The sequence below is a fragment of the Acipenser ruthenus genome, chromosome 19, assembly GCF_902713425.1.
Source record: "Acipenser ruthenus chromosome 19, fAciRut3.2 maternal haplotype, whole genome shotgun sequence".
Taxonomy (NCBI): domain Eukaryota; kingdom Metazoa; phylum Chordata; class Actinopteri; order Acipenseriformes; family Acipenseridae; genus Acipenser; species Acipenser ruthenus.
In genome coordinates this window covers 17,140,390-17,165,921 of record NC_081207.1, presented here as the reverse complement: position 1 = coordinate 17,165,921, position 25,532 = coordinate 17,140,390, and the positions used below count along the sequence as shown (strand labels likewise).

The 25,532-nt window shown below is 38.0% G+C and overlaps 1 protein-coding gene across 4 annotated transcripts in view; it reads right to left on the bottom strand.

Moving 5' to 3' along the window:
• Positions 1 to 25,532, bottom strand: part of LOC117424173 (cadherin-13-like) — a 581,895-nt gene that overhangs the window by 99,123 nt on the left and 457,240 nt on the right. For all 4 annotated transcript variants that reach the window (XM_058992546.1, XM_058992547.1, XM_058992549.1 and 1 more), the window contains one exon: positions 17,308 to 17,448. In XM_058992546.1, coding sequence (XP_058848529.1) covers positions 17,308 to 17,448 — 141 coding nt within the window. The remainder of the gene's footprint in view (positions 1 to 17,307; positions 17,449 to 25,532) is intronic.

Genomic DNA, 25,532 nt, shown 5'->3' with positions numbered 1-25,532 from the left:
GAAGACTATTTAGAAATTGGCTTTAGTGCAGTTGATTTATCTGTTTCTCCAACAGTTGATCCACAGTGCAGAAGATCAGGGGGATTCTGTCTGTGTGGTTTCAAGACTGTATCATCTAAAGCAGGATCAGTGGCGTCAAACACCACTAATCTGTGCCCTACAAGAAGGTCATCAGGTTGCCACGGTGCATTGTTTGACGTGTGTGTAATGAAGCATAAGCTAATTACACACTCTGGTATTCTATAGGTCAGGTAAACCATGGATCCAAGGAGGATGTAGTAGTATTACATCATTAAGCTTTGGCCAATTTCAAAATCCCTCCACCTCTCCTCATCATTAACCATCATCACAAGTGTATGTGCTGGTTTAAAGAGAAAATGTAAAATGTAATGCAAAAAATGACAAAATTATAATGTTGGAAGCTTTGCCTGATTGCACATAATTCTGCAATTCAAAAACACTCATAAGTCATGCTTGTTTCCAAATTAGACAGAATCAGGTTTGTAGGTACCAAATAAATCCAGTCAAATTATACAGGATACTAGTAATCCAGAGGGACTGGATGGAATTAAATTTTATTTTGTTCTCTTTCCTTCAGGCTTTTTCACATTCAATTCAAATCTGTTTGGGTCAAAACTAAGCAAAGCATCCTGCTACACAGAACACGTTCACATGCCTACCAGCCATTAGCCAATGGACACTAGACACAGGAATTCTTGTCAGGACGGTGTTCTCTGCGCACTCATCAAAGCACCCTGAACAAGATGCAATTTCCAGAGACTGTGGCCTGCTTAAGCCAAGGGTACAGGAAATAAATTGAATCATACTGTTTTCGAGCAAATAAAATTGGACAATTTAGTTTTCATACCACCCTTACTGAGCAGGTGCTCCCGGCAGAGACCATCCATTGAAATAGACACTATATGTCATTGTGACCTCTGCAAATTGAAACCAAATGGATTTGGCAACAGTCTCTCTCGCTCTCTATAGGAACCACAGAAACTATTCACACTGATCCAACTGTCCTCCAAATCATTATCATCTATGCAGTATCTACTGAGGCACACACAACTAATAATATAAAGTACTTTAAAGGGTACATAAGGACCTTTTTATTTTATTGTGTTACATGTTCCCATGTGTTGCTACAACTGTTTACGTAAGGTGTGTGTACTGTTTTATTTATTTATTTATTTTACATTTTGACCACTTTTTTAAACTTTTAAATTGCATTCCCTGCCTCAAGATGGTTTCACATGTACCTGCATGGACCTCACAGAACTACATTTCCCATCATCCTCCTGGATTTACCAGTGAGCAGGAGGATGAAATAAAAAGGTCCTTATATACCTTTTAAGGCAGGGCTTCTCAAACTCGGTCCTGGGGACCCCCTGTGTCTGCTAGTTTTTTATTCCAACTGAGCTCTCAATTACTTAACTATACACTTCATTGAACTGATAACAAATTTTTCTTTTTTTGGTTCCTGGGTAATAAGTGTTATTTCCTAATTGCTTATGCCTCAAAAGTATAGAAAATGGCTATTATTCCCCACAAACTTTGCTTTTGTGACCAGGACAGTGATATTTTGAAATTGACCTATTTTCCAGAACATTCCAGATAGATTCAGTGCTGAGTAAACTTGGAGTAACTTCTAGAACTTTCCAGTAATATAAATAGTAGTATAAATACAGGGGCTTTAAGCCCACCAGTTCAGTTTAGTTCCAGCTGCCTAAGTGGATACATATCTGCATTTGTCTATGGCATCAAGGTCATAGGAGACTTCAGAATGGTGGCATTCCTGATAGGTCTCCAAGGCGGTTTTACCAAGTTTCCCTGCTATCTTTGCCTTTGGGACAGCAGGGACACCAAGGCGCACTACCACAGGCGGGACTGGCCACAGCGGACCGAGTTCTCTGTGGGGAGGAACAACGTCAAGTAGGTGCCACTGGTGGACCCCCGGAAGGTGCTGATGCCACCACTGGACCCCCGGAAGGTGCTGATGCCACCACTGCACATCAAATTGGGCCTTATGAAACAATTTGTCAGAGCTCTAGATAAGGAGTCGGCAGCCTTCAAGTACCTTCAAGGCTTCTCCCCTAAGCTGTCTGAGGTCAAAGCCGGTGTCTTCGTCGGACCACAGATAAAGAAGATCCTGGAGTGCAATGAATTCCCCAAGAAGCTCACTAGTAAGGAGAAAGAGGCTTGGAACAGCTTTGTCGCAGTGGTTCGGGGCTTCCTGGGCAATCACAAGGCCGAAAACTATGTGGAGCTGGTTGAGACTCTGGTGAAGAACTACGGCACAATGGGCTGTAGGATGTCCCTCAAAGTCCATATCCTTGATGCTCATCTTGATAAATTCAAGGAGAACATGGGAGCGTACTCGGAGGAGCAAGGCGAGTGCTTCCAGCAGGATATACTGGACTTTGAACGCCGCTACCAAGGACAGCACAATGAGAACATGATGGGAGACTACATTTGGGGGCTGATTCGTGAAAGTGATTTACAGTATAATCGTAATTCTCGAAAAACTACTCACTTCTAAATCTTTTGTAGTCATTTTTGTATTACTTTAGTATAAATACATGTTAATTTGGATTCATATGTTGTTTTTTTCTGACTTTATGTGAACGAAAAGACACAAATTCGCCCGTTTTCTCATTGGAAATAGGTAAATTTCAAAATATCACTGTCCTGGTCACAAAAGCAAAGTTTGTAGGGAATAATAGCCATTTTCTTACTTTTTGAGGCATAAGCAATTAGGAAATAACACTTACTACCCAGGAACAAAAATTGTGTTACATAGTGTTGCTTAATTTACTTGTTTTCAGCTCCTAAACAGTTGCAGATTCCAAGTTAGCTACAACATTTTATGAGTAACTTGAACTGCAACTGTTTAAGAGCTGAAAACAAGTAAAAAAAAGAAAAGGTTTAATTAAGCAAATTATCAGTTCAATGAAGTGTATAGTTAAGTAATTGAGAGCTCAGTTGGAATGAAAATCAGCAGACACAGGGGGACCCCAGGACTGAGTTTGAGAAGCCCTGCTTTAAGGAATGTTAAAATTATATATATATATATATACACACACACACACACACACACACACATATGCATTCATATACTGCTGCAAGCAAACATATTTGGGCAGTTAACAAAAATGAAAAAAAAACAACAAAGTGATTTCTATTTCTAATTGTTCTACTGAAAGATATAAATTAAAGATTCAGCTTTATAATGAAACAACAAATTATTACATAACATGCATAAAATGAAAAATAACATATGAAACTAATTTCATACTTTGACAAAAGTATTTGGTTATCCTTACATTAGTATTTCAACACATTATTGATCAAAATTGCAATTAGCAGTATTCTGTTTAAATGAACTTCTCACAGTGGCAACACATTACTTAAATTGAAGTTTCAAAGGAAAGCATCTGAACAATCACAACAATTATGATGTCTCTAAAATATCAATTCCAGTTCCAATTGTTTCAAAGGAATTGGACTTGAGAATTGCTTTTAAAAATGAATTGGAAATGGAATTGGAAAGATCCTGTATGCGTGCTGGGAATGCCACCAGGTCACTAAGTGATCCTCAGTGCATGTAGCATTTAGAACAAGCTCATTACTGCACCAGTGCCATATTCTGCATTATACACAACTCCTGTATTATCTTTTCCTACATAATCAACATTGTTTAAACAATGTTCTGGGTTGTTAATCAACTGAGGAATGCAGCTGAATGCATTCCACATGTATTATTTGTTTCAGTGTGGAAAGGCAGCTTTTATCTGGGTGTGCACATAGGTAATGACTAACGAGTTTGTTTGAAACACAGTGTTCTGCAATGCTGTCAGATTGATAACCCGGCCCCTTGTGGTCCTGTGGGATTGTCCATAATGCACGTCTGCTATCTGTTTTATTCTTTCATGTGTGAATTGTAAGATCTTAAGCCAGGTCCTTTTATTAATGCCAAAGTAAGGGAGAATATGACCCCACCCCCCCCCACACCCCACACCCCACACCCCACACCCCCACACCCCCACCCCTTCCAATGCACACAAACACACACCAAATTCCTCTGACAGTTGTCTGGAACAGAACTCAAGCATTTAAGATGCAGCTACCTTGTCTCCTTATGTAACCCTGGGTTGACTGGTCAGCCAACAGTATGCAGCATATTTCATGTAATTATCTCAGCCAGTGGAGTGGTAAGATGGATATATTCAGTCTTTGTTGTCTATTGATAGTGAGCCCCTGGTTGGGCTCTGATAAGACCCCCGTTTGAGTGAGTGGAGACACAGCGGCAGCATGACCAAGCAAAGCCTGGCTGGGTTCAGATTGAGTGTCTGCTGACATCCGAATATGGAAAGATTTTATTTTATTTACAGAAGTGTTTCATTCCTAGTGTACAAATATCTACTTGTGAAAAGCCGCACCCCCTTTCTTTTCAAAGCTTCACTTAATTTGTTCATCGTTTCTTCTTATAAAATAATACATGTATACTATACAGAACAGATTATGAAAGCTATCCTGGCCATAATCTGACCAAAGAAAATCAGTTGCCAACGACAATCTGTCTAACAATCCTACATAATTGATAGTACAAGGACATAGCCGGCTGCCAAGCAGATAAGCACTCATAGGCCTGCAGGCTGGCTCTAGCGAGGCAAGCAGTGATTTACAGGTTTATCCATAATTATAAAGTATTCAAAAGTAGATTTTGTTACACTACTATGAAGCAAAAATGACCAATGTTTCGATGGAAAGTGTTTCAGGGACCATTTAATTATGCTTAAATGTTAAAGAGCAAGTAGCTTCCTTGTTACCTTACCTTTCTGTGTCCCTGACTGCAATTACTTGATACGGCTTTGTAAAGGTGCTTTGACATGGAGTTCAGGAGTTACTCTTCAGTTCTAGTTGCCTGACAGACATATACAGTACACCCTCGCTATAACGCCCTTCATTATAATGAACCTTCAGCTATAATGAACCCGGCCCCTGGACCCAAAATAAAAAATAAAAAAAAAGATCATATAAACACACACTGTCAACATCCCGGTCTGTATGCACAGGATGCCACCTCCGCAGTGAAGTCAACTCTTTTGTCTTAATAAAAAACGCTTGCTGTGTAACTTCCTCCAAAACGAAAATCATTTTATGTTGCAACACAGCTGGAAACTATATTGATCGTTTGAAAAAAAAAAAAGGAGTAATGCGGGCATATCTCTGTCGTGAATATAGGTTTATTTTTTGGCTTGTTATAAGCAACCATGCGGCAAAACAAAATTGATTAAAGAAAAAAAAACTTGAGGATCTGATTAACTTTTCATGTTGGGTTGATTTGGAATAAAAACTCAAGTTTGTGATTCTTGCATATTGTATTAAGATTTGGTGCACTTTGAAACGATTCGTGTCAGATTGATTTTGAATAAATGTTCAGCTTCAATTCAGGATTTGTGCTTTCTGTACTGCGTTTTAATTCTTTAACAAACAGGATAAAACAAAGGCAGAATACTGTGTACATGAGAAAAACAGGTACATGTAATTCGACTTGTATTCACAATCTCATCTCATTAACTTACTCCAACAGTCTATCATTCATTTTGATTGTCATTTCGCTATAACAAACCCCTCAATATAACGAACAAAAGGCTTGGACCCCAACAGGTTCATAACAGCGAGGGTTTGCTGTAATTGTTGGCTATATCATCTTAGTGTCTTTATATTAATAAACACCATTGAGTGCACATCAGTGTATTTCCAGCAAAGCAACAGGAAGCTTGTTCCCAAGTGGATGAACACTAGACAGTCCTGGCATTTAAAGACAATTTGGCTGATATAGCCTAGTTATATATCTCTATATGATTCTATGTGGAATTTCTTACTTACAGTATGTATTATTATGTCTAACAGATGCATAGTGATGAAGGTTAAGGGTAAGGTTACCATATGAGTCCATGTACACTAGGACAGTTTGCGACAGTTCAGGCTTTTCAATTCACACCCCAATGTATTCTGGTACTGTGAAAGGCACCTGAGGCTGGTTAAATGTAACAGAATGCATTGCCTGAACTGTCCTAGTGTATGCATCGAGTCATGTGGTAACCCCACTTAAGGGTCATACTTTGGTTATCAGATGTACTTGGAATTAGACATATTTCTGTGAGCTCTACTGAGACCACAGGAGAGCAGTAAAACATCTGATATTTTCTGATATTTTCTTGGTGTGGAAAGGATAGCATCACTGGCAAGGCATGTTACTCCCAGGAAGCAGACCAAGAGACAGAAGGTGCAGTTTAAGCGCTAGTGCGGATGTTTAATACAAAACTAACACACACACAAAACAAACAAACAGTTGAAACAACAGAACTACTACACATTAGTTCTATAATAACTTTCCCAACACAGTCTATCTCCCATGGCTCCACTCACCTAAACACCAACTTAAACTTATTAACAAAATATTAACACCTGTGATTACCCTTTACACACACCTGTGACTGGAGCCTAATAAATCACTATTATTCAATTTACGGCCCCAGCCACATTCCCACGTGTATTTCTGGCAGGGAATTTAACCCCCTCCCTGCCAACCCAATATTCCTCACACATTACACTGGCAGGGCTTTCATTGCCACACTTGGCTACAGTTAAATATGTTGGCTCGTAATATCAATATTTTAGTTTCCTGAGAAATAGATATTTGCATAACTAAGTTAGGGTGTAAACAAGATTTAAAGCAGTTATAGCTGCTACGGTTATTCAAAGCAGTAAAGCAAGTTGTACATCAATTCACTGCACAGCCTCCAGACAGAATCCCAGCTGAGAGCTTGATCTGGTGCTGAAAACAAGAACATGTAATAAACAGCCGTGCAATCCTATAAACGATATGCTTCCAGGGAAGCTTGTCCCACAGTAAGTAACATTCTGGTATAATCCTACCTTAACTTGCGGTTTTAGTGGACCCAGATTATCCCCTGACCCCCCCATCCCCACCCCCCTGGTAGCATTTTCTGGGCTAATATGAGCTGCCTGGCCTGGATAACAGGTAGAAGGTAGGGTATCAGTGTTTCTATAGCTTACTGAACAGCCTTAGTATAATTTAGAGAATGTCAGTCCCCTGTATCCCTCAAAGTGATAAATGCCAGGACCTATTCCTCTTCTCACTTCCCTGAGGCAATGAGAATGGGAAAACAACACAGGTTTGAGACATATGACAAATGGGTTGTGAATAGTACACCGGGAATGTATTGTACAGCTGGTCAATTATTCTAATAGAACAGCCGACTTGACACTGGCCCTGGAGAGCGCGTCTATTCTTTTTGACTGATGAGTACATAATGTGTTCACTTTAATTATTAGTATTAGCCTGTGGTTAACATAATAACATTAGAATGTATATAAAAAGTGAATTGGTGAATGGACACAAAGTAGAAGAACAAAAGAACAAATCAATTTTCTTCAGGATCTTTCAGACATGCAATTGCCATCACTTTGAAGACACAGAGAGTGTATTTATATATACAGAGGTACATCTATATTAATGTGTGTAATATTACACCTGTTGTATAGTAATTATATGAGATCTGTTGATTAATTATCAATCAAAAATGTTTTTGGGAACAAATCATTTGCATACACCGGGTCCTCAAGACTCCATAAATATAATCACTTGATATAATGAATGGTTTTAAAAATGAAATCTGGAAAGTGCTAAAATTGGAGTGATTTTGAACTGTTATGCTAATTATGCTGCTGCATTGCAAATGCCATTGCTGGAACTTGCTGCCTCCCTGTGTCAGCTCAAACCCCGAAATGCCAAAAATGTCTGCCTTTACGGCAATTATTCCATTTTAAGTTGAGTCGATTCGTGTGTGATGCTGTGAGTGTTTCCTTTTCCTTTAAGCGTTATCTTGCATCATAATAAGAAAGCCTGGTGCTACGATTTGTTGGAAGTCTGGGCTACAGAACTAGTGACCTACTGTAAGTGGCTTTTCATTTAAATACTTTGGTTAATGATTTCCAATGCTCTACAGTAAAGAGACAATACTCTGACTCCCAGAATAATGCCAACGCACCTCAGTCTGATCCAAGACCTTTTGATATTTCTATTCAAGCGCTCAGAAAATTAATAAATTGAAAGGGAAGATCTTGCAGAATAAACATGTTTTCGCAGCCCAATTCAAAATGAAAATGCACAGCAGAATTAAACCATCAACCTTATTCAAAGCAGTGCCTCTGATTGCGTGTTCAGGATCAATAGGGTACAGTAGCGCCAACACAGTGAACTAACAGAGGCATTTTTGTCCAGAAGGAAATCATTTGACCTATTGGCCCGAGTTGATGTGGATACATAACGTTGTCCAAACGCTGTCCTGTCATTAAAACATTTTTTTTATTATTATCACATTTTAATTCCAGAGGATACTATAAGTTAATATAAGGAGTGTGTAGGGTGTCTCTTATTATTATAAGAGATGTAATCTCATGCAGTTCTGTCTCAAACTGAGCGATATGGTTTCTGTTATAAAAACAGACACCTACACACAGCATTTTAACTTTGTATTAAATCACAAAAAAACTTAAGACTGGATTCGGTGGATAGATTCAGGTGTGAATTGTGGGGGTTAAAAAGTCTCTGCTATTCATTGATTTAATTCACAGAGACTTGCCCAAGTTCAGGAGCTTCTTGCCTGACTTAAATGTAATACAGCCTCAGTCAGCCAAGGTGTCTTTATAAAGAGCCAGCGTCACCTACTGATCTGCCACTTTAGATACATTTTCTTTTTGTTTGGCTGCCAATGCACCTCTGTGCTGCAATATAGCTTACTAATGTATAGACACTTACATACATTACATACTGCACTGTATGTCTATAGCAGGCAACTAGAAAGTTATGGGGTTTAATGAAACTGAAAAGAAGAAAACCAAAAGGGGCTTGTATATATGAAGGCAATGCACACATTATCTTCACAGTTGGTGGTAAAAAAAAAAATATATATATATATATATATATATATATATATATATATTTTTAAAAAGCAAAGAATCACCTCATAAGTTTCTGTGTTTCAGTTTGCTTAAAACTGGTGAAAAGTTTATTACAGCTGTCTGTGCAGCAGGGCTAGTGAGGCTAATGCACAGATACAGAGTGTTAAGAAGCCTTTTCATTACACTTGGGGAGTTTTTTTTTAGTAATCAACCATCTTTTAAGAAAAATGAGACAGTTGTTTTTTTTCCTGTTTTACCACTTTAGTAGAATTTCAACACTGTGTTGTTGAATAGTCTAAGCCAGCGGTCTCCAGTCCTGGTCCTGGAGAGTCAGTCCCTCCTGGTTTTTGTTCCAACTGTCCCCTAAATTAATTAATTGGACCAATTAAGCTTATAATAAGCACTTAATTTGTCCAAGTAAGTAATTTAGGGGACAGTTGCAACAAAAACCAGGAGGAACCGGCTCTCCAGAACCAGGACTGGAGACCTATTCCTCCATGTCATGGCTTTGTCTGCAGGTGGAAAATTGGAAAACAACTACTCATTACATTCTTATACTGGTGCTCGAAGGCCTTAGCTGTGCTAAAAGTGGATTGGATGAGGCTGAATTTTTAAATAAATAGTGTATTTTTCAATGAAAACATCCAAGGGGAAAACAAAACAAAGAAATTAATAATTAACCATAAAAGTTAAACTAATAAAAACCTCAAAATTTACTGTAACTAATGCTTTACCTAAGGAGGGATTGAGCTTCAACATAGAGACTTGCATGTAATTCCACTATTACAATTAAAAGCATGATTTACTACACCATCAAACATGACTACCCTGTAAGCTAGACCCTTTATTTTCAGTTTTTACAGATTTTTATAGAAAAAACATATGAAAATCCCAGGGTTTACAAAAGCTATAGGTTATTTTTGTGCATGGGTGCATTATCATCTCCAACAGGGTACAAGTGCAGAATGGTTGGGTGGACTTGATCTGCAGTGATGCAGAAGTAAACAATACTGTATTTGTTCAGCCTTCCAGAGTAATCAAAGGACCCAGAATATACCAAGAGAACATGTCCCACAACAGGCTGATGCCAAATCCATTCGGGTCAATAGTTCCTAATAAAGTGGCCAGACAGTGTATATGTTCCCAGCTGCTTTCTTGTTCAGTGATTATTGTTTTTCCTTCACACAGCATTTCCTGGACAGAGACCCCTGCTTACAGCTTCAATGAAAATGCATACATATTAAGTGACTGCTCAAGAGGCAAGAAAATGCTCAAGTCCAGAAGGCCGAGGGTCTAATAATTGCTGCAGAAACAGCGTTAATTAAAATCAACAAGATTTATCTTGTAAAGCACTTTTTTTTATTTCTTCACTTGAAATAAATTATGTCCAGAAATCCAAATGGCATGTTTTCTTTCAAATCTAATTTTGGCAGCTCCGTGGAGCTGGGATAATAAAACGACAGGCCTTGTACTTGACACTTACTAAAGTATTAAATATGATCCTACTAAATATGATCCTACTAAAACCCAACACGGTAAATATACATTTCAGTAGAAATTTCAGAGAATGTCCTGTTTATTAGCGGGTACAAAGGCAGTTTTCAGAGCACTTCTGACGTGAAGGACCAAAGGGGGTTAAGTAATGTAATGAACCATGTCCAACCTACGCTGCTTCTGTAGAGCAGAATTGGGACATTTGTTCTTCATTTGACTCCAGTGTCTGCAATAGTAAATGGCCCATCCAGTCGTTTATCATTTGTAGATAAATGGCTGATACATAACTGTGAAATGATTTTCACTGATTGGACATTCCTGAGGACCACTGCATGCAACAGCATTGATGCAGAAATTCCATGGCACCTGGCATCTGCTGGTAATGTCATCGACCAGTTCCAATCCTCTTGGTGTAAGGTATAGCACCATTTCTAGCAAAGAAAAGGCAAAGGTGTCTGAGTCTTTCTGACCATACCCCTATGGCCAAGACAGCTTCCTGCTTAGACGATAGGCTCCAAGCTATGGCTTGGATGCACAAGTTTCATGAGTTCTACTCCTCTCAAGTGATTGGTGCGTCAAGACCTGGCAGCAACTAATAACAAAAAATGTGGTGGCACCTGTCTGAAGGTTGTCACGGGTAGTGCTGTGTGGTAGGAGACCAGCTGCAGTGTCTCCTTGACCCTCATCAGTGAGAAATCCGGTTCAGTAAGGCAAGACCATGGCTCCAGTGATCCACTAACACATCTCATGAATCAGCCTCGACATTGCCACCGTGTTCTGGGTCTATTGGAGCTCACAGTAACAGAACCACACAGATAGGGTCAGGAATGGAATCCACTTTACATAGATGAATGTATCCACAGATGAGTATACATTTTTTATCACCATGGAAATTATCCAAATATATTCTCTTTTTGTTTTTTGGAGAGCATTTATATTCTTTATCTTATAAATATAACCATTTTATTCAATGTATTATTATTATTATTATTATTATTATTATTATTATTATTATTATTATTATTAGTAGTAGTAGTAGTAGTAGTAGTCGTAGTAGCAGTAGTAGTAGTAGTAAATATAATTTAACACCTTCATCTCTTGTTCATTTGTACTGTGAAAGTATATGGGTGATGGATAATTACAATAAATACATTAATAATTAATTTAATTAGCTTTCAAAGCACACTGCCAAAGCCACCAGTAACAACGTGAAAGAGTGAACAAATCTGTGTTATTTCCAATGCACTTTTGCATTGTTCTGCTGTGTAACGTGTCCTGTGAGCATATGGCAGGGCTCCTCCTGGGAAGGCCTGTGTTAAAGTACAGCAATGCTGAGAGGCATTAGTCCACTCGCTGCAAGGCAGAGTTGCTTTTAGCTTTACTGAAGATCTGTGAGGCCTGGAGACTGAACTGGGGGAGAGAAAGCTAACAAAAGACCTGCCGAGGAGAATCAAAACCTTCAGACACTGTTTAACTGGAGCTGCAGGAGAATTCAACCTGTCAACTACAGTACATGACATTTTCCTCATTCGCTCGTCCCTCCTCCCTCCGTCTTTACTGTACACGGATTCTGCTCTGCTCTTCTTTTAAAAGATCCCTCCTCCACCCATATCAATCTCCTCTCTCACCCTGACCCAGGATGCAGCCACACCGCCTTGTATTCTAATCTCAGAAGCTAAGCAAGGCTTGGCCTGCTCAGCACTGGATGGGAGACTCCAAGGGGAGCTGGGTGTTTTCTTTTTTTTCCAATAAATATATATGATTGTTACCGATACACTGAATGAGAAACAGCCATATTATTAATCTAAAACAACAAAACTGCTATGGTTACATTCTAGAGTGTTTGAAAAGTGTTTACAAACAAAACTGAACACTTGATTTCATTAATAATAATAATAATAATAATAATAATAATAATAATAATAATAATAATAATAATAAACCTTCCTTAACAAAAAAGTTCTTACATGTAAGTCTTTAAATGTAAAGGCCCAAAGGCAATAAACATGTTTACACTGTCTCCCCTTCCTATACAGTACTACTGCATGTCATTTGAAAACACATTTCAACTTATTACTGCTCACATCACATTAAGAAATACGTTTTATAGGGAGAGTCTGGCAATTTCATTAAGCAAAAAAAACATGTCTAAAGTACATTGTTTCTGTGCAGCTTCCTCTGACAGCCTTTCATTTTACACCATTAAGACTCCATTTGTTTTCACCTCCTGCTGCTTACCTGTCCGTTGTTTTGACTGGCAGGTTGGTAATGCTCAAGTGTGTGACATTCTGCCTGTTTTAAATGACTGTGGGTTCAAACCGGAAACCTGATTAATAACCTAACCCATCAGTCTTTATAGCCTTGTAGTAGAATACACCTTTTTATCAGCCAAAACACAGATAGGCAGGATGTGGGTTATGAATATCTGAATAAAATTAGATATTTAATCGAGGACCAGACTCCTTGTTGGAAAGTCTAATGAATTTGTATGTTATTTTATTAAAGACTGTTTATAATAGACCATTGTAAAGGCAGTTTTGTAAAATTAAATCAGGTTTGGTATTCATTAAATTTTTCTAAACTGTTTTTAAAAAGTTACATTTTTGTGTTTACAAAGATTTGCTATATAAAGCTTGGATTACTGTACGTCTTGTTGGGCCCTGTTCACAAAACTAGTATTTAATAACAACACCAGCCATGATGCTAGGGTACCAACAATGGTAATCCTAGTGCTGGATTTAATAAAGAAAACAAAGCTAAAAATAAAAGCTTACCCACAAATGGCGAGCGTTAATCCCATTAAAAGGAACATCCTGCTCCAGAAACCTACTACACTACACAAACCCTTTCTATACTGTTTGGGATCAACATCCCCTAAACTGACCGGCGAATCCGGCCTCTTCAAACGGCCTTGGCTGGGCAATGCCTTCACGAGCACGGGTTTCGTGTAGTAGTTCTCTCCATGGAGTGGACCCTCTCCTCTTCAATGTTAACATAGAATCATTTGTTCAGTGCCCGCCTGTGCAGCTATGGCATTGCAGTCGCCTCGAGCTGTGGTGCAGACACTTTTTGAGCTGTGCGCAGGTTCCACGGCCATGCCCCCCCCCCCCCCAGCCAATCAGGTCCTCTCGATCAACTCAGCACTGGGCGAGCCTACCTGCTCAATTAGTTGCTTAGCAATGTGTCTCCTGTTGCACGCCCCATCTGCTTCCATAAAGGCACACATGCACTCAAGAACCAGAGACAGGTTACTCCCTGTCACAGGGGCACAGAGTAATCCATTAAAACTCATTTTTTACTGTTGAAAGATGAACGTACATGTTTATTTTACCAAATTAATGTCACTGTAATTCAGGGTCTCTGGAAAGTGGTTGTACCAAAGTAAATAATTCCATAATTAATTCCTGTTATTAAGGATTTATTTCCCTTTAAAAGGATCAAATGACTTTTGACACTGAAAATATTACAATACATTTCCTAGGATAGCAACTGTATGATTAATCAAGTATTAAAAAAAAGAAAAGATTTCATAAATATCTTTTGAATAATTACAGCCTAATTCCCAAATGTAGCATTCCTGGAAACCATGGCACCTGTACACACCACTCTCAGCATCTGATAAAGAGGCTTCACTTCATTTTAGCCTCCTTAGCAGATTAGTAACCTCTGGGGTTCACAACCCGTTGATTCAGCAGAGTCTGTGTGACAAAACTGACTCTGAACAAAGTAACTGCGTTGCTGAGAGGGACAAGGAGGGGCCGTCACGATCTTGCAGAGCTCAGTGTTTTCACATGAAGAGGTGACTGCTTTATTTAGCATGCTCTGCCTGTAGAAATAAATACACTGGTCTTGTATCGGAAAACTCTCTGGGGTCTACTATGAATTCTGTTTCCCTTTTTAGAATGTTCCTGCAGTTTGTTTTAAATATAATATTGTAAGTGCAACTAAAGATATCATGGGAAGCAACATATTGCACTTAATGAAGTCAGTGTCTTTGAACAATATGTCTTGCTTAGAATAAATCACAAGATGTCATCTAAAGAGCTTGTTTATACCAAAAGTTTGACATGTTACCTTTAGGTTAGTGAATATACTAGTATGAATGTTAAAACAGATATCCAAGAAATGTCATGTTTTGTCCATGTAATCTAATTTTATATGTAGCTAATTATTCAAATAGTGAATTGTGTTACATTTTATATTAAATAAAACATGTTATTCTCCACTTCTCACAAATACTTACTTGACTTACGCACACATTTCATTTTGTGAGGCTAGAATGTAACTGCCTTGACATTTTTTAGTTTTGGTTTACGCCAGTCTTGGAAAAACAAAATGCTCAGGTAAACTCAAAAGACAAACTTTTCATCTAGAAGGCATTAAATGACTACTTGACTCTTACTAGTTTCTTGTAAGTTTTACCTTAGAATTCATCTTGACATGAGCATTTGTCTCAGGTAATAACACTTGAGCATTTTGAAGTTATGGTCAAGATAAAATAAAAATGCATCGGGCTACTGACTGCTTATGATCAATTGTAAAGAATGCAGGAAATCAGAAACCTAAAACAAAATAGACAAATATTAAGATTAACTGTTTCTGTCCACCACTTCCCTTCACTGTGTGAGAACTTCTCCCCCAAGCTTGCTCACTATACCAGTTAAACTGTTCTGAGCCCTCTTCTCGTTGCCACAGTGTGCTACCTGCACATTTTTCTGCAGCTGAAACAGTTGAGTAATGGTGCTAGGCTCCTCGAACAGAGACTTTGTAGCCTGAACCCTGACAGTGGCTCCTGGCATTTTCCATTACCAACCGGGGAGAACTAAAAAAAATGTCTTCTTGTTGTTAGTTTCTTTCGCTGTATCACCAGGGAAGCAATTTCTGCAAATGTGTCTCTTAAATACAAAACACACAACTCAGTTGTTATTTATGGTGCCATTTTTTTTACCTGACAAAGGAGTTTAGTTTCCTGTCACCTTTTAGTTTGCTTGCTATTCATAAGCCTTGTGTTGCCTCAGGCTCTGCAACAGCACCCACAAACCTTTAGCTTGCAGTGCTTAATGCATTTTTTAAATAAATTACAGGATTTTTTTTTTTTTTTTGTGGAGGGTGTGAGAGAGAGAGCGAGAGAACTGTAGCTTTGTAACACAGCCATTTTACATAGGAAATCACAAAGCAGAAAGTTTTAAAAAGGAGTAGGCATAGACCCAGACACCTTTTACTGCAAAACATATCTTATTAACATTGCAATAATAATTTATATGTCAACCCAGCCACATGTGTTTAATTGTGTGTGAAAAAATGCTCATTTTTGAATTGTGTACTGCTTGACATGAGCTTTTGCGAGTAGTTTGTTTGTATGACAGGGAGGGCTCCCATTGCAGAGGAGTTTAGACCATTCCATGCTTTATTGTTTGTTCACTTGGTCATACCAATAAGGCTCAGAGTAAAACCTTGAATGGAACAAAAAGCGATACAATGGAATTCTTTCCAATGAAAAACCTACGAATATTGCTGGTGTACTAGCTGTTTGCCTGCAGTAATACAAGTGGCACTTACCAGGTGGGGTCCCGTATTTTAAATACTAATGTAAAATATTAATAATATATACAAATATTAATATATTTAGGAATATTACCCTTCAGGAAGTGATAACACATATACAAATGGATTAAACAAATTGGTTAACATTATTGCTCCCCCCCACGCCCCCCCACCCCCTTTATTCTTGCTGATCTTTTGGCTCTTCACTTTTTTTAAAGGATATACAGCTGTCGCAAATACATAGCTATAGATACATTTCAGTAACCTTTGCTGTAGGCCAAATGACTGACCACTGAAATGAGTTTGCCCTACAAGTGATAAGGTATTGAAGGATCATAAATAAATTGTACAGACTTTACAGAGGGGCTTTAGCTGAAACCAAAAAAGGCAAGAGAGAGAAGTTATATTTTGAATGACAAAATTATAATAACTTTCCAAAGCTTGCAGGTCTTAAAATGAAGGATAGGGTAACCCAGAGTTTAACAACCTCAAGAGCATACTGTGGCAGGAGTTCTGTTTCCCGTAACCGTGGACAGGATGCAGTTTGTTTGGGAGAAGCAGGAGCAAGCCCTCGTATTGGGGTGAAACATAGCAAAGCAGGAAACCGCAGTCTAGGCTCTGCAGTAACAAGCAGTTAGCAAGACGGGATCGCAAAAGAATAAATGGGTTAGGACTGAGGAATGAATCTAGCGGAGAGGGACAGACCAGACCAGGTATCCAGACGACGGGCTGACCCGCTTCTTCCCAGGATGGGTGTGCTCATACTTTGTCTTGTATAGGACTGTTACACTGTATCAGACTATATATATATGAGTTAATGGAACTGTGTATTTGGGGTGTTACAACCAAGCATTAAATAATATTAAAGTAAAACCTATTAACTTGCATTTTAAAATATGATGTGCGTACCAATTGTGATGTATGAATAAATGGAATAGATTTGCGTGACTTTTTAGTGCATGCTTTGAGGCCTGAACCAAGGCTGAATGTGTGCGAGGGAACATTAAAGTGACATTTTTCTAACAGTATCAGCAAGCAGCATCTTTGAAATGTCAGCATATTCCAAACTGATGTATAAAATATACGCAAAAGGTCTTCAACAGAAGCATAATAGTATTGCTAGTGCCAGATAATTTTAAAGCCTCGGTTAGCACTTCATCAGCAATCATGTTTCTCAGGGAATTGAATTGGAGCAGGGCATTTGGATACAGTCGGTGTATTCACTCTCATTGAGACTGTAGAATGGACTGAACATATTATTTTTTCCCTTACCAGAGGCTTGGTAAACTCCGGAGCGTGGTCATTCTTGTCCGTGATGGTGATGGTGGCAGTGGCTGTGCCAGTCAACCCCACGTCACTCCCCGCCATGTCCTTGGCAACTATTTCCAGCTCGTACTTGTGGCTTGGCATAGACTGTTGGGGGAATATAGATATAAATATTATTTTCCCTTGTTCCTTCAAAATATATTAAAACTCAAATCCTAAAATCTTACCTTGGTAATCATATTTTTTTATTATTATTATTTAAATATTTTTATTATTATTTAAATCAAGATTGTTTTACTTCCAAGACATTTTGATGGGCACACACATATACAATACACTCCAATACGACATCTTTATGTGTAAAATGGAAGGCTTTTCTTTACATGAAAGTAGGAAATCTTTATTGTGTTTTCAACAGAGCTGAGCCTGTATTTAGCTGCAATTGCCATTTTAATGTTGTGCAACCTAATAACTGAGATCAGAAGTTCATATGCAAATAAGAGATGTCAAACATTACCTCATAATAACATGTACAGATTGTCCAGGTTGTATTACAGGCTATTGCCAATGATTCTCTATACATGTACTGCTAAAAATAAAGGTTACTGCAGACTGCAATGGACACAGAGACTGGAAATCCTTTCTTAGTCAGCTCTTGAGATTTAAAACAACATTTATATAGGAGAATAAAAACAGCTGACATTTTGACTCGCTTGATTTTTGGGCTTGGCCTTGTCTTTCAAAATTTTGATCAACATCTGATTGACAGCTTAGCGCTAGACAGCCTCCCTCATTCCACCCCCCCAAACCACCCCCCCCCCCCCCCCCCCCCCGGCTGAAAATGGTTGGGCAGGAGATGGTGAACTCAATTTAACTGGCAAGATTACTACTGGTACTTGACACTGATTGAAGGTTGACATAAATACAGGAATTACTTCCTTAGCCCCATGTCTGCTTGACTTTTTTGGTGATGGTTGAAAAGATTTTCTTGTCATTCAAATGATCGCTTTTTTTAAGGCCTAAAACATTGGAGCTTAACATGATCTTTTTGTCTTGTAGTTTTCAGTAATGAAGATTTTACTTGGGGCATATCCAGACACACGCAGTCTTAGAATGGCACATAATAAGCTATGAGAGTCGTTGTTGAAGCAGATCGAGGTAAATTAACTGTTAACATCACAGAGTGAATGAGCCGAGGCCTCACACACACAGCTGTATAGCTGCTCATAGTTAATCAACCATGTTATATGCCATATGGGCTTCAATAGCACGTCCTATAGGAAGGTTTTCAGAAAACAAAATTCAGCACTGTATAGCCTGATAAGCCACAGCTTGTGTGGATATGCCCGAGGCAATTACATTATGATATTCACAGTGTTAAATACGGAAACATTTATTCAACAAGATGTTTTAATATGTATAAAATGTAGCGTAACTGTGTGATACACTTCAATTTAAGGCAGGCTCAGCATGTGGGAACAACACTGTATTCATGTGGCAGTGAACTAGTTAAACCTTTTCATGGATGGATTCGGTGCATGTTCAAGCATTTGGTTGTCACAACCATGTCTGTCAAAATTTCACTCATTTTTCAGAAGATCATGGGTGAGGAATTGACAAATTAAATCAATGATAGCCTTGCTAAGAACAATAATGGCTGGCTAATGGCAGCGCTGTAGCAATCCAAGTGATGTTAGCTCATTAAGATTACTTTTAAAAGATTAATGCCAATAATCTTATCTTAAATTACAGTACAACATCTAAAAGGATGCTCTTTCCCAGCCAGTGGTAAGCATTAGAGAACTGTATGTTGTTGTTTTTCACTAATCAAAGGTTTAGCAACGTTGGGTGTATGTGTAAGCTACTGTATAACCAACAGGAATGATCAAAGTGACTTAGTAGTTAAAACCTTCTAGAACGGGGAATTTCAACTGGGGATAGGTGTACCCCTGGGGGTACTTAAGGGTTTTAGGGGGTACGCAGGACGACTCCCAATTCTGCTTATGGAGAGCACTCTCTGCTGCTCATGAACTTTGTTGAAGCACAATCTTTCTGCATTCTTTAGAAGTATAAATACTCCGGTAATCACAATAAAGCACAATCGTTCTGAATTTTTTAGAAGTATAAATACTCCGGTAATCACAATACTCATACTTTGACAGTTTTTGTTTTATTTATTAGGCGCGGCAGCATTTTAGGAACAGCAATAGCGGCTGGTTGAATTTGTTTTCGGTGTTTGAAATGGATACATGGAAGGAAATGGAAATGGATAAAAGGAGAACGAAGGAAGAAAACACAAGAGAGTCTACAGAAAGTGTAAAGTGACAGAAAGTTATACCGAATCCCTTTTGATCATTTTTATGTTGGCTTTAATAAAAAAAGCTTATCAATGTTTGTTACTGTAGTTTTATCGAGGTTAATGTTTTTGATATTGTAAACATTTCAAATGGCACACATAATTATGTTGAGATGGGAAGTAAATGATAACATGATAAACATTTACAGTGTAGAGTATTTTGGATATTTATAATTTTGCCGAATAGAAAGCAAATACAAGCATTTCCAAAGAGATTCCCAAATACAGTCTTTTAATTCTGTGCATCCTTGTAATTAATGTGTTAATGAGATTATTCTGCCTTTTATTGGCACTGTGGTACAGACGTGCTCAAATTTGTTGGTACCCTTACAGCTCATTGAAATAATGCTTCATTCCTCCTGAAAAGTGATGAAATTAAAAGCTATTTTATCATGTATACTTGCATGCCTTTGGTATGTCATAGAATAAAGCAAAGAAGCTGTGAAAAGAGATGAATTATTGCTTATTCTACAAAGATATTCTGGACACATTTGTTGGTACCCCTTAGAAAAGATAATAAATAATTGGATTATAGTGACATTCGAAACTATTTAGTTTCTTTAATTAGTATCACACATGTCTCCAATCTTGTAATCAGTCATTCAGCCTATTTAAATGGAGAAAAGTAGTCACTGTGCTGTTTGGTATCATTGTGTGCACCACACTGAACATGGACCAGAGAAAGCAAAGGAGAGAGTTGTCTGAGGAGATCAGAAAGAAAATAATAGACAAGCATGGTAAAGGTAAAGGCTACAAGACCATCTCCAAGCAGCTTGATGTTCCTGTGACAACAGTTGCAAATATTATTAAGAAGTTTAAGGTCCCTGGAACTGTAGCCCACCTCCCTGGGCGCGGCCGCAAGAGGAAAATCGACCCCAGATTGAACAGAAGGATAGTGCAAATGGTAGAAAAAGAACCAAGGATAACTGCCAAAGAGATACAAGCTGAACTCCAAGGTGAAGGTACGTCAGTTTCTGATCGCACCATCCGTCGCTTTTTGAGCGAAAGTGGGCTCCATGGAAGAAGACCCAGGAGGACTCCACTTTTGAAAGAAAAACATAAAAAAGCCAGACTGGAATTTGCTAAAATGCATATTGACAAGCCACAATCCTTCTGGGAGAATGTCCTTTGGACAGATGAGTCAAAACTGGAGCTTTTTGGCAAGTCACATCAGCTCTATGTTCACAGACGAAAAAATGAAGCTTTCAAAGAAAAGAACACCATACCTACAGTGAAACATGGAGGAGGCTCGGTTATGTTTTGGGGCTGCTTTGCTGCGCCTGGCACAGGGTGCCTTGAATCTGTGCAGGGCACAATGAAATCTCAAGACTATCAAGGCATTCTGGAGCGAAACGTACTGTCCAGTGTCAGAAAGCTCTGTCTCAGTTGCAGGTCATGGGTCCTCCAACAGGATAATGACCCAAAACACACAGCTAAAAGCACCCAAGAATGGATAAGAACAAAACATTGGACTATTCTGAAGTGGCCTTCTATGAGTCCTGATCTGAATCCTATCGAACATCTATGGAAAGAGCTGAAACTTGCAGTCTGGAGAAGGCACCCATCAAACCTGAGACAGCTGGAGCAGTTTGCTCAGGAAGAGTGGGCCAAACTACCTGTTAACAGGTGCAGAAGTCTCATTGAGAGCTACAGAAAACATTTGATTGCAGTGATTGCCTCTAAAGGTTGTGCAACAAAATATTAGGTTAGCGGTCCCATCATTTTTGTCCATGCCATTTTCATTTGTTTTATTATTTACAATATTATGTTGAATAGAAAATCAAAAGCAAAGTCTGATTTCTATTAAATATGGAATAAACAATGGTGGATGCCAATTACTTTTGTCAGTTTCAAGTTATTTCAGAGAAAATTGTGCATTCTTCGTTTTTTGTGGAGGGGTACCAACAAATTTGAGCACGTCTGTATCATTCAGTAGAGTGACAATTGTACAGGGGCAGCTGAGCTGAAAGCTCCAGACAGAAGGGGTACAGTTTAAAAAAAAACAGTTGAAAACCCATTCTAGAACACCATATACATTTATAACTGTAATGTTGCTGCCTCCTGTTGCTTTTTCAATCTCAACTGTTTTGATAGCTACATTTTTCACTGCCCAATACTCCAGCTGTCTCTAGAAAAACCCCTTGCTGCCCGTCTCAACGTGAGATTTGTCACTTGTTTCTGTGTAAATGAAACTCCATCGCTGAGCACGGTATCTGAACAATTGGGATTGTGTCTAAAAGAAATAATCAATTTACACAGTAGGCTTCAAAAGTATTTTGCAAGAATGCTGTAATAACCACAGTGTTTTCTATAATGCTTCACTAACATTGGAAGAGCAATGTGGTGACCTAGCTCAGGGGTTTTCAAACTGGGGGCCGGGAACCGCACAGGTGGGGAGAGGGTCATGATGGTTACAGGGGGGCTGCTGAACATATAAGAGAAATATTCTCTTATATATGACCCTGACTTTGAGCAGTACACAAATGTAATACAAATTGTTTACAACTTATTATAACAAGTTATAAAAAAACACCCTACTTTATACGTATGGCTTATTCCATCATTTTTTGTTTATGAAATTGATAAAATCACACAATCTTGTGATTTATTGCATAATAAGATTGCATAAAAACATTACAAGTCATAACAAAATAATAAATCCAGTTGTTAATAAGACCATATGTGATGCACTTTACATAAACACAGTTACATTACTTGGGTGGACCATGTAAAACATTCATCGTGTCTAGATACTCTGGTGTGTTGCCAAATCACAGATGGCGGTTGTGCCTCTGTTGGCTAGGACTTAAAACTTCCAGAGCTGATTAAAAACACAATGATGAAAGGATCACAGCCACTTCTCAGGCAGGAGACAGGTCAATTAGAGATATACTTTTTTAAAAGCCCACTGGATAATCTATTTTTCAATGACTGCTGCTAAATTTGCTGTTATGTTCCGGAAGGTTTCAAGGATAAGTCAGTCGTGCCTGCTATTTTGTACACATTAAGACACAGGATTTAAAAAAAAAAACAGTGTTATTGTATTGAACTTGTGGTACAGTAATGAGAACTTTAGTAGCAAGTGATTTTCAAACGAAATGTGTTAATTAAATCAATCCGTTAATGCTTTGAGTCGATGAGGTAGTTAATTTATTGTTAAAAAGCTTAATTGTCGCAGGTCACCTACATCACTTTCTGTCTCAATGACTAGATAATGGGAACTCGTTAATCAAAATGCATGTTAACAAGATCAAGGAAAATGAATGGAAGCATAATTTGCTGTTATGGAACCTACTAGCATACAGGGAGGCGGCTCTCCCACCAGCGACAGGCAGCCAAATGGAAATAAAAAAATAATGGGAATATCTATGTTTTGTGTAATTTGTTAACTTAATTTACAATTGTGCTTTTAGTCATGCAGCATGTACATTTATTTAGAACACTTCACATATAAAATGCAGATTTATGATTATCTGGTGTGTGGGTAAAAATCAGATGGCATGGATTAAAAAAAATAAAAAATAAAAATTATTATCTTTAAACCCCCCTAGTCATTTACCCTCTTTAGGGGGGATATTTGCCACAACTTACTATATCTTACTTTTTTAATGTGCATTTTGCAATCTTTTTTTGGTTAAAAAGAAAAAAAAATAACTCACGTAAGCCTATGTATATTGGTTGGAATTAGTTTTAATGTTGATATCTAATGTTGTGTTTGTAGTTGTTAGTTATTATACATGTATACCATGTATGTAACACGTCATTACATATGTATTAAGCTTTTAAAATTATGATAGAACTTTCTACCCAATACACAATTTGTTTATAACTAATTGGTGAATCTTCTTTTCTCTGTTACTCTTTGCTCGCCTCCGCGATAAACTCAACATGATTAGAAGTAGCCACCGAACACTTACAGTATTAAGAACATTTTATATGCATACAAACGTGTGAAGGTGAAAGTGTACATTGTACATAAAGTCAAATTCCATGTCAATGATCTCGATCACATTCCTAGTGGATCTGTGTGCCCTTGTACACCTGTTCTTCGTTCTTGTGTGGATTAGACACTGGTGTTAAAAGCCAAGGACGCATTGCAAATCTGCAATCACCTATGGAAACTTTATTGTAATATCTAATATGCCATTTTCTATACCAAGATTTCAGTTGTATAATTCAAATAAAATCTACACTAGAGGTCGGCTGTCATATAATGTACGTATGCAGAATACAAATAGGCTACAGTTGCATTGATAATTTCTTGGCAGTAACATTACACTTCATGCAAATAATGGTATATCATTTTAGCAATACAACAAATGCTCCGTAAGGTTACAAATGGTTAAAACAAGTGAATAAATCTCCTTCATAACCACAAGTATAGAAAAGGCTAAAACATTTTCATAACTACAAATATTGAATTTTCTAGGTTGTCTGAAATTAACGTCGGTCGGTCTCTTGCTCTCTCTGAAATCACATTAGGACGATTATTTAATAACAAAATAGGCATAATGACTGCTTGAAATGGCCAAAATCAATGCTACATGTCGATTTCTTGATTAACACTGGAGTTATCATTTACAACCTTTTGAAAATCCTGCCCAGAGTGCTATAGGATGCTGCTCGTAGCTGATGAGTGGATCGTACAGTGCAATTGCTTTTTTCATCTACTGTTATCTATCTATCTATCTATCTATCTATCTATCTATCTATCTATCTATTTGTCTGTCTATCTATCTATCAATAAAATTAACTCAAGACCATCAATAGCTATAAAACACTCAATAATGTTACATTTAAAAATACTAAAAGAAACGTTGTAAATTCAATTACAAACATCTTTTTCAATGTCACGGTGAATCTCAATTATTTGAAATACATGAGACAATTTGTTGTATCATCTGATGTAAATCACCATATGCTTAACAAAACACATCCATCTGCTTTACTGTATCTCACATGTGTTTCCTCTTGCTCCTCACGGTTATTACTTTAGTCCAGATTTCATTGTTTAGTGCCAGAAATGAGGTGCACATGCCAGAACTGTGGAGGATATAGCCAGTGCCATTTTGCTGCTGCAAACAGTAACATAGCTTGAGTAACAACAAATTAGCATTCTACTAAATCTAAGACAGTAGCTCTACCACATTGTGAACAGGCTGGCTTTGTGGTGTTGTCAGGCCAGGAAGAGAATAGAACACACAGAGATAATACTGCAGGGTATGAAAGCACTACTGCATGTTTTAATTATAATTAAAATGATTTAACAAAACAGAAACACTTGGCCAAACCAAACAAACAAAACACAAAACAAAGGGAAAACTAAATCAAACAAGTATTGTACTGGTTTAAAGCCAGCACGAGTAGCAATTGTACACTTTCAGTATCTGTTCTTACTTGTCTCTTTCCTCCTCTGGACAACCCACCCCGTTCAGACCGAGCTGCTGGTTTTTATATTGTGGCAGGGGGATTAACTTCCTATTAATTACCTAGTATATCCCTCTGCCACATTCGGCACAGAGTTTCTCATATGCGTGGTCAACAGCCAGTTTATCAATAATCACTCGCTGTTGACCACGCATTCTCACGATTTTATCTGGATGGGGCATTTTAATCCCATCCAGGCTGTAAAGAATAACAACAAAACGGTGCGTTTTTCAACACAAACAATACAATAATAATAAAACAAATGATATAATACACACAGGTGTGGAGTGTACCCCATCACACACATCAACACGTAAATTTTATTTTGTAATATAATCACTACTTGTCAATGTTGTGGATCTTGTAAAGCTTATGGGGTTTCAGTGTAAATACACTGGACTTCATGAGATTCATGAACCAGGGGCCGGTTGTACTAAAGGGATCCGAT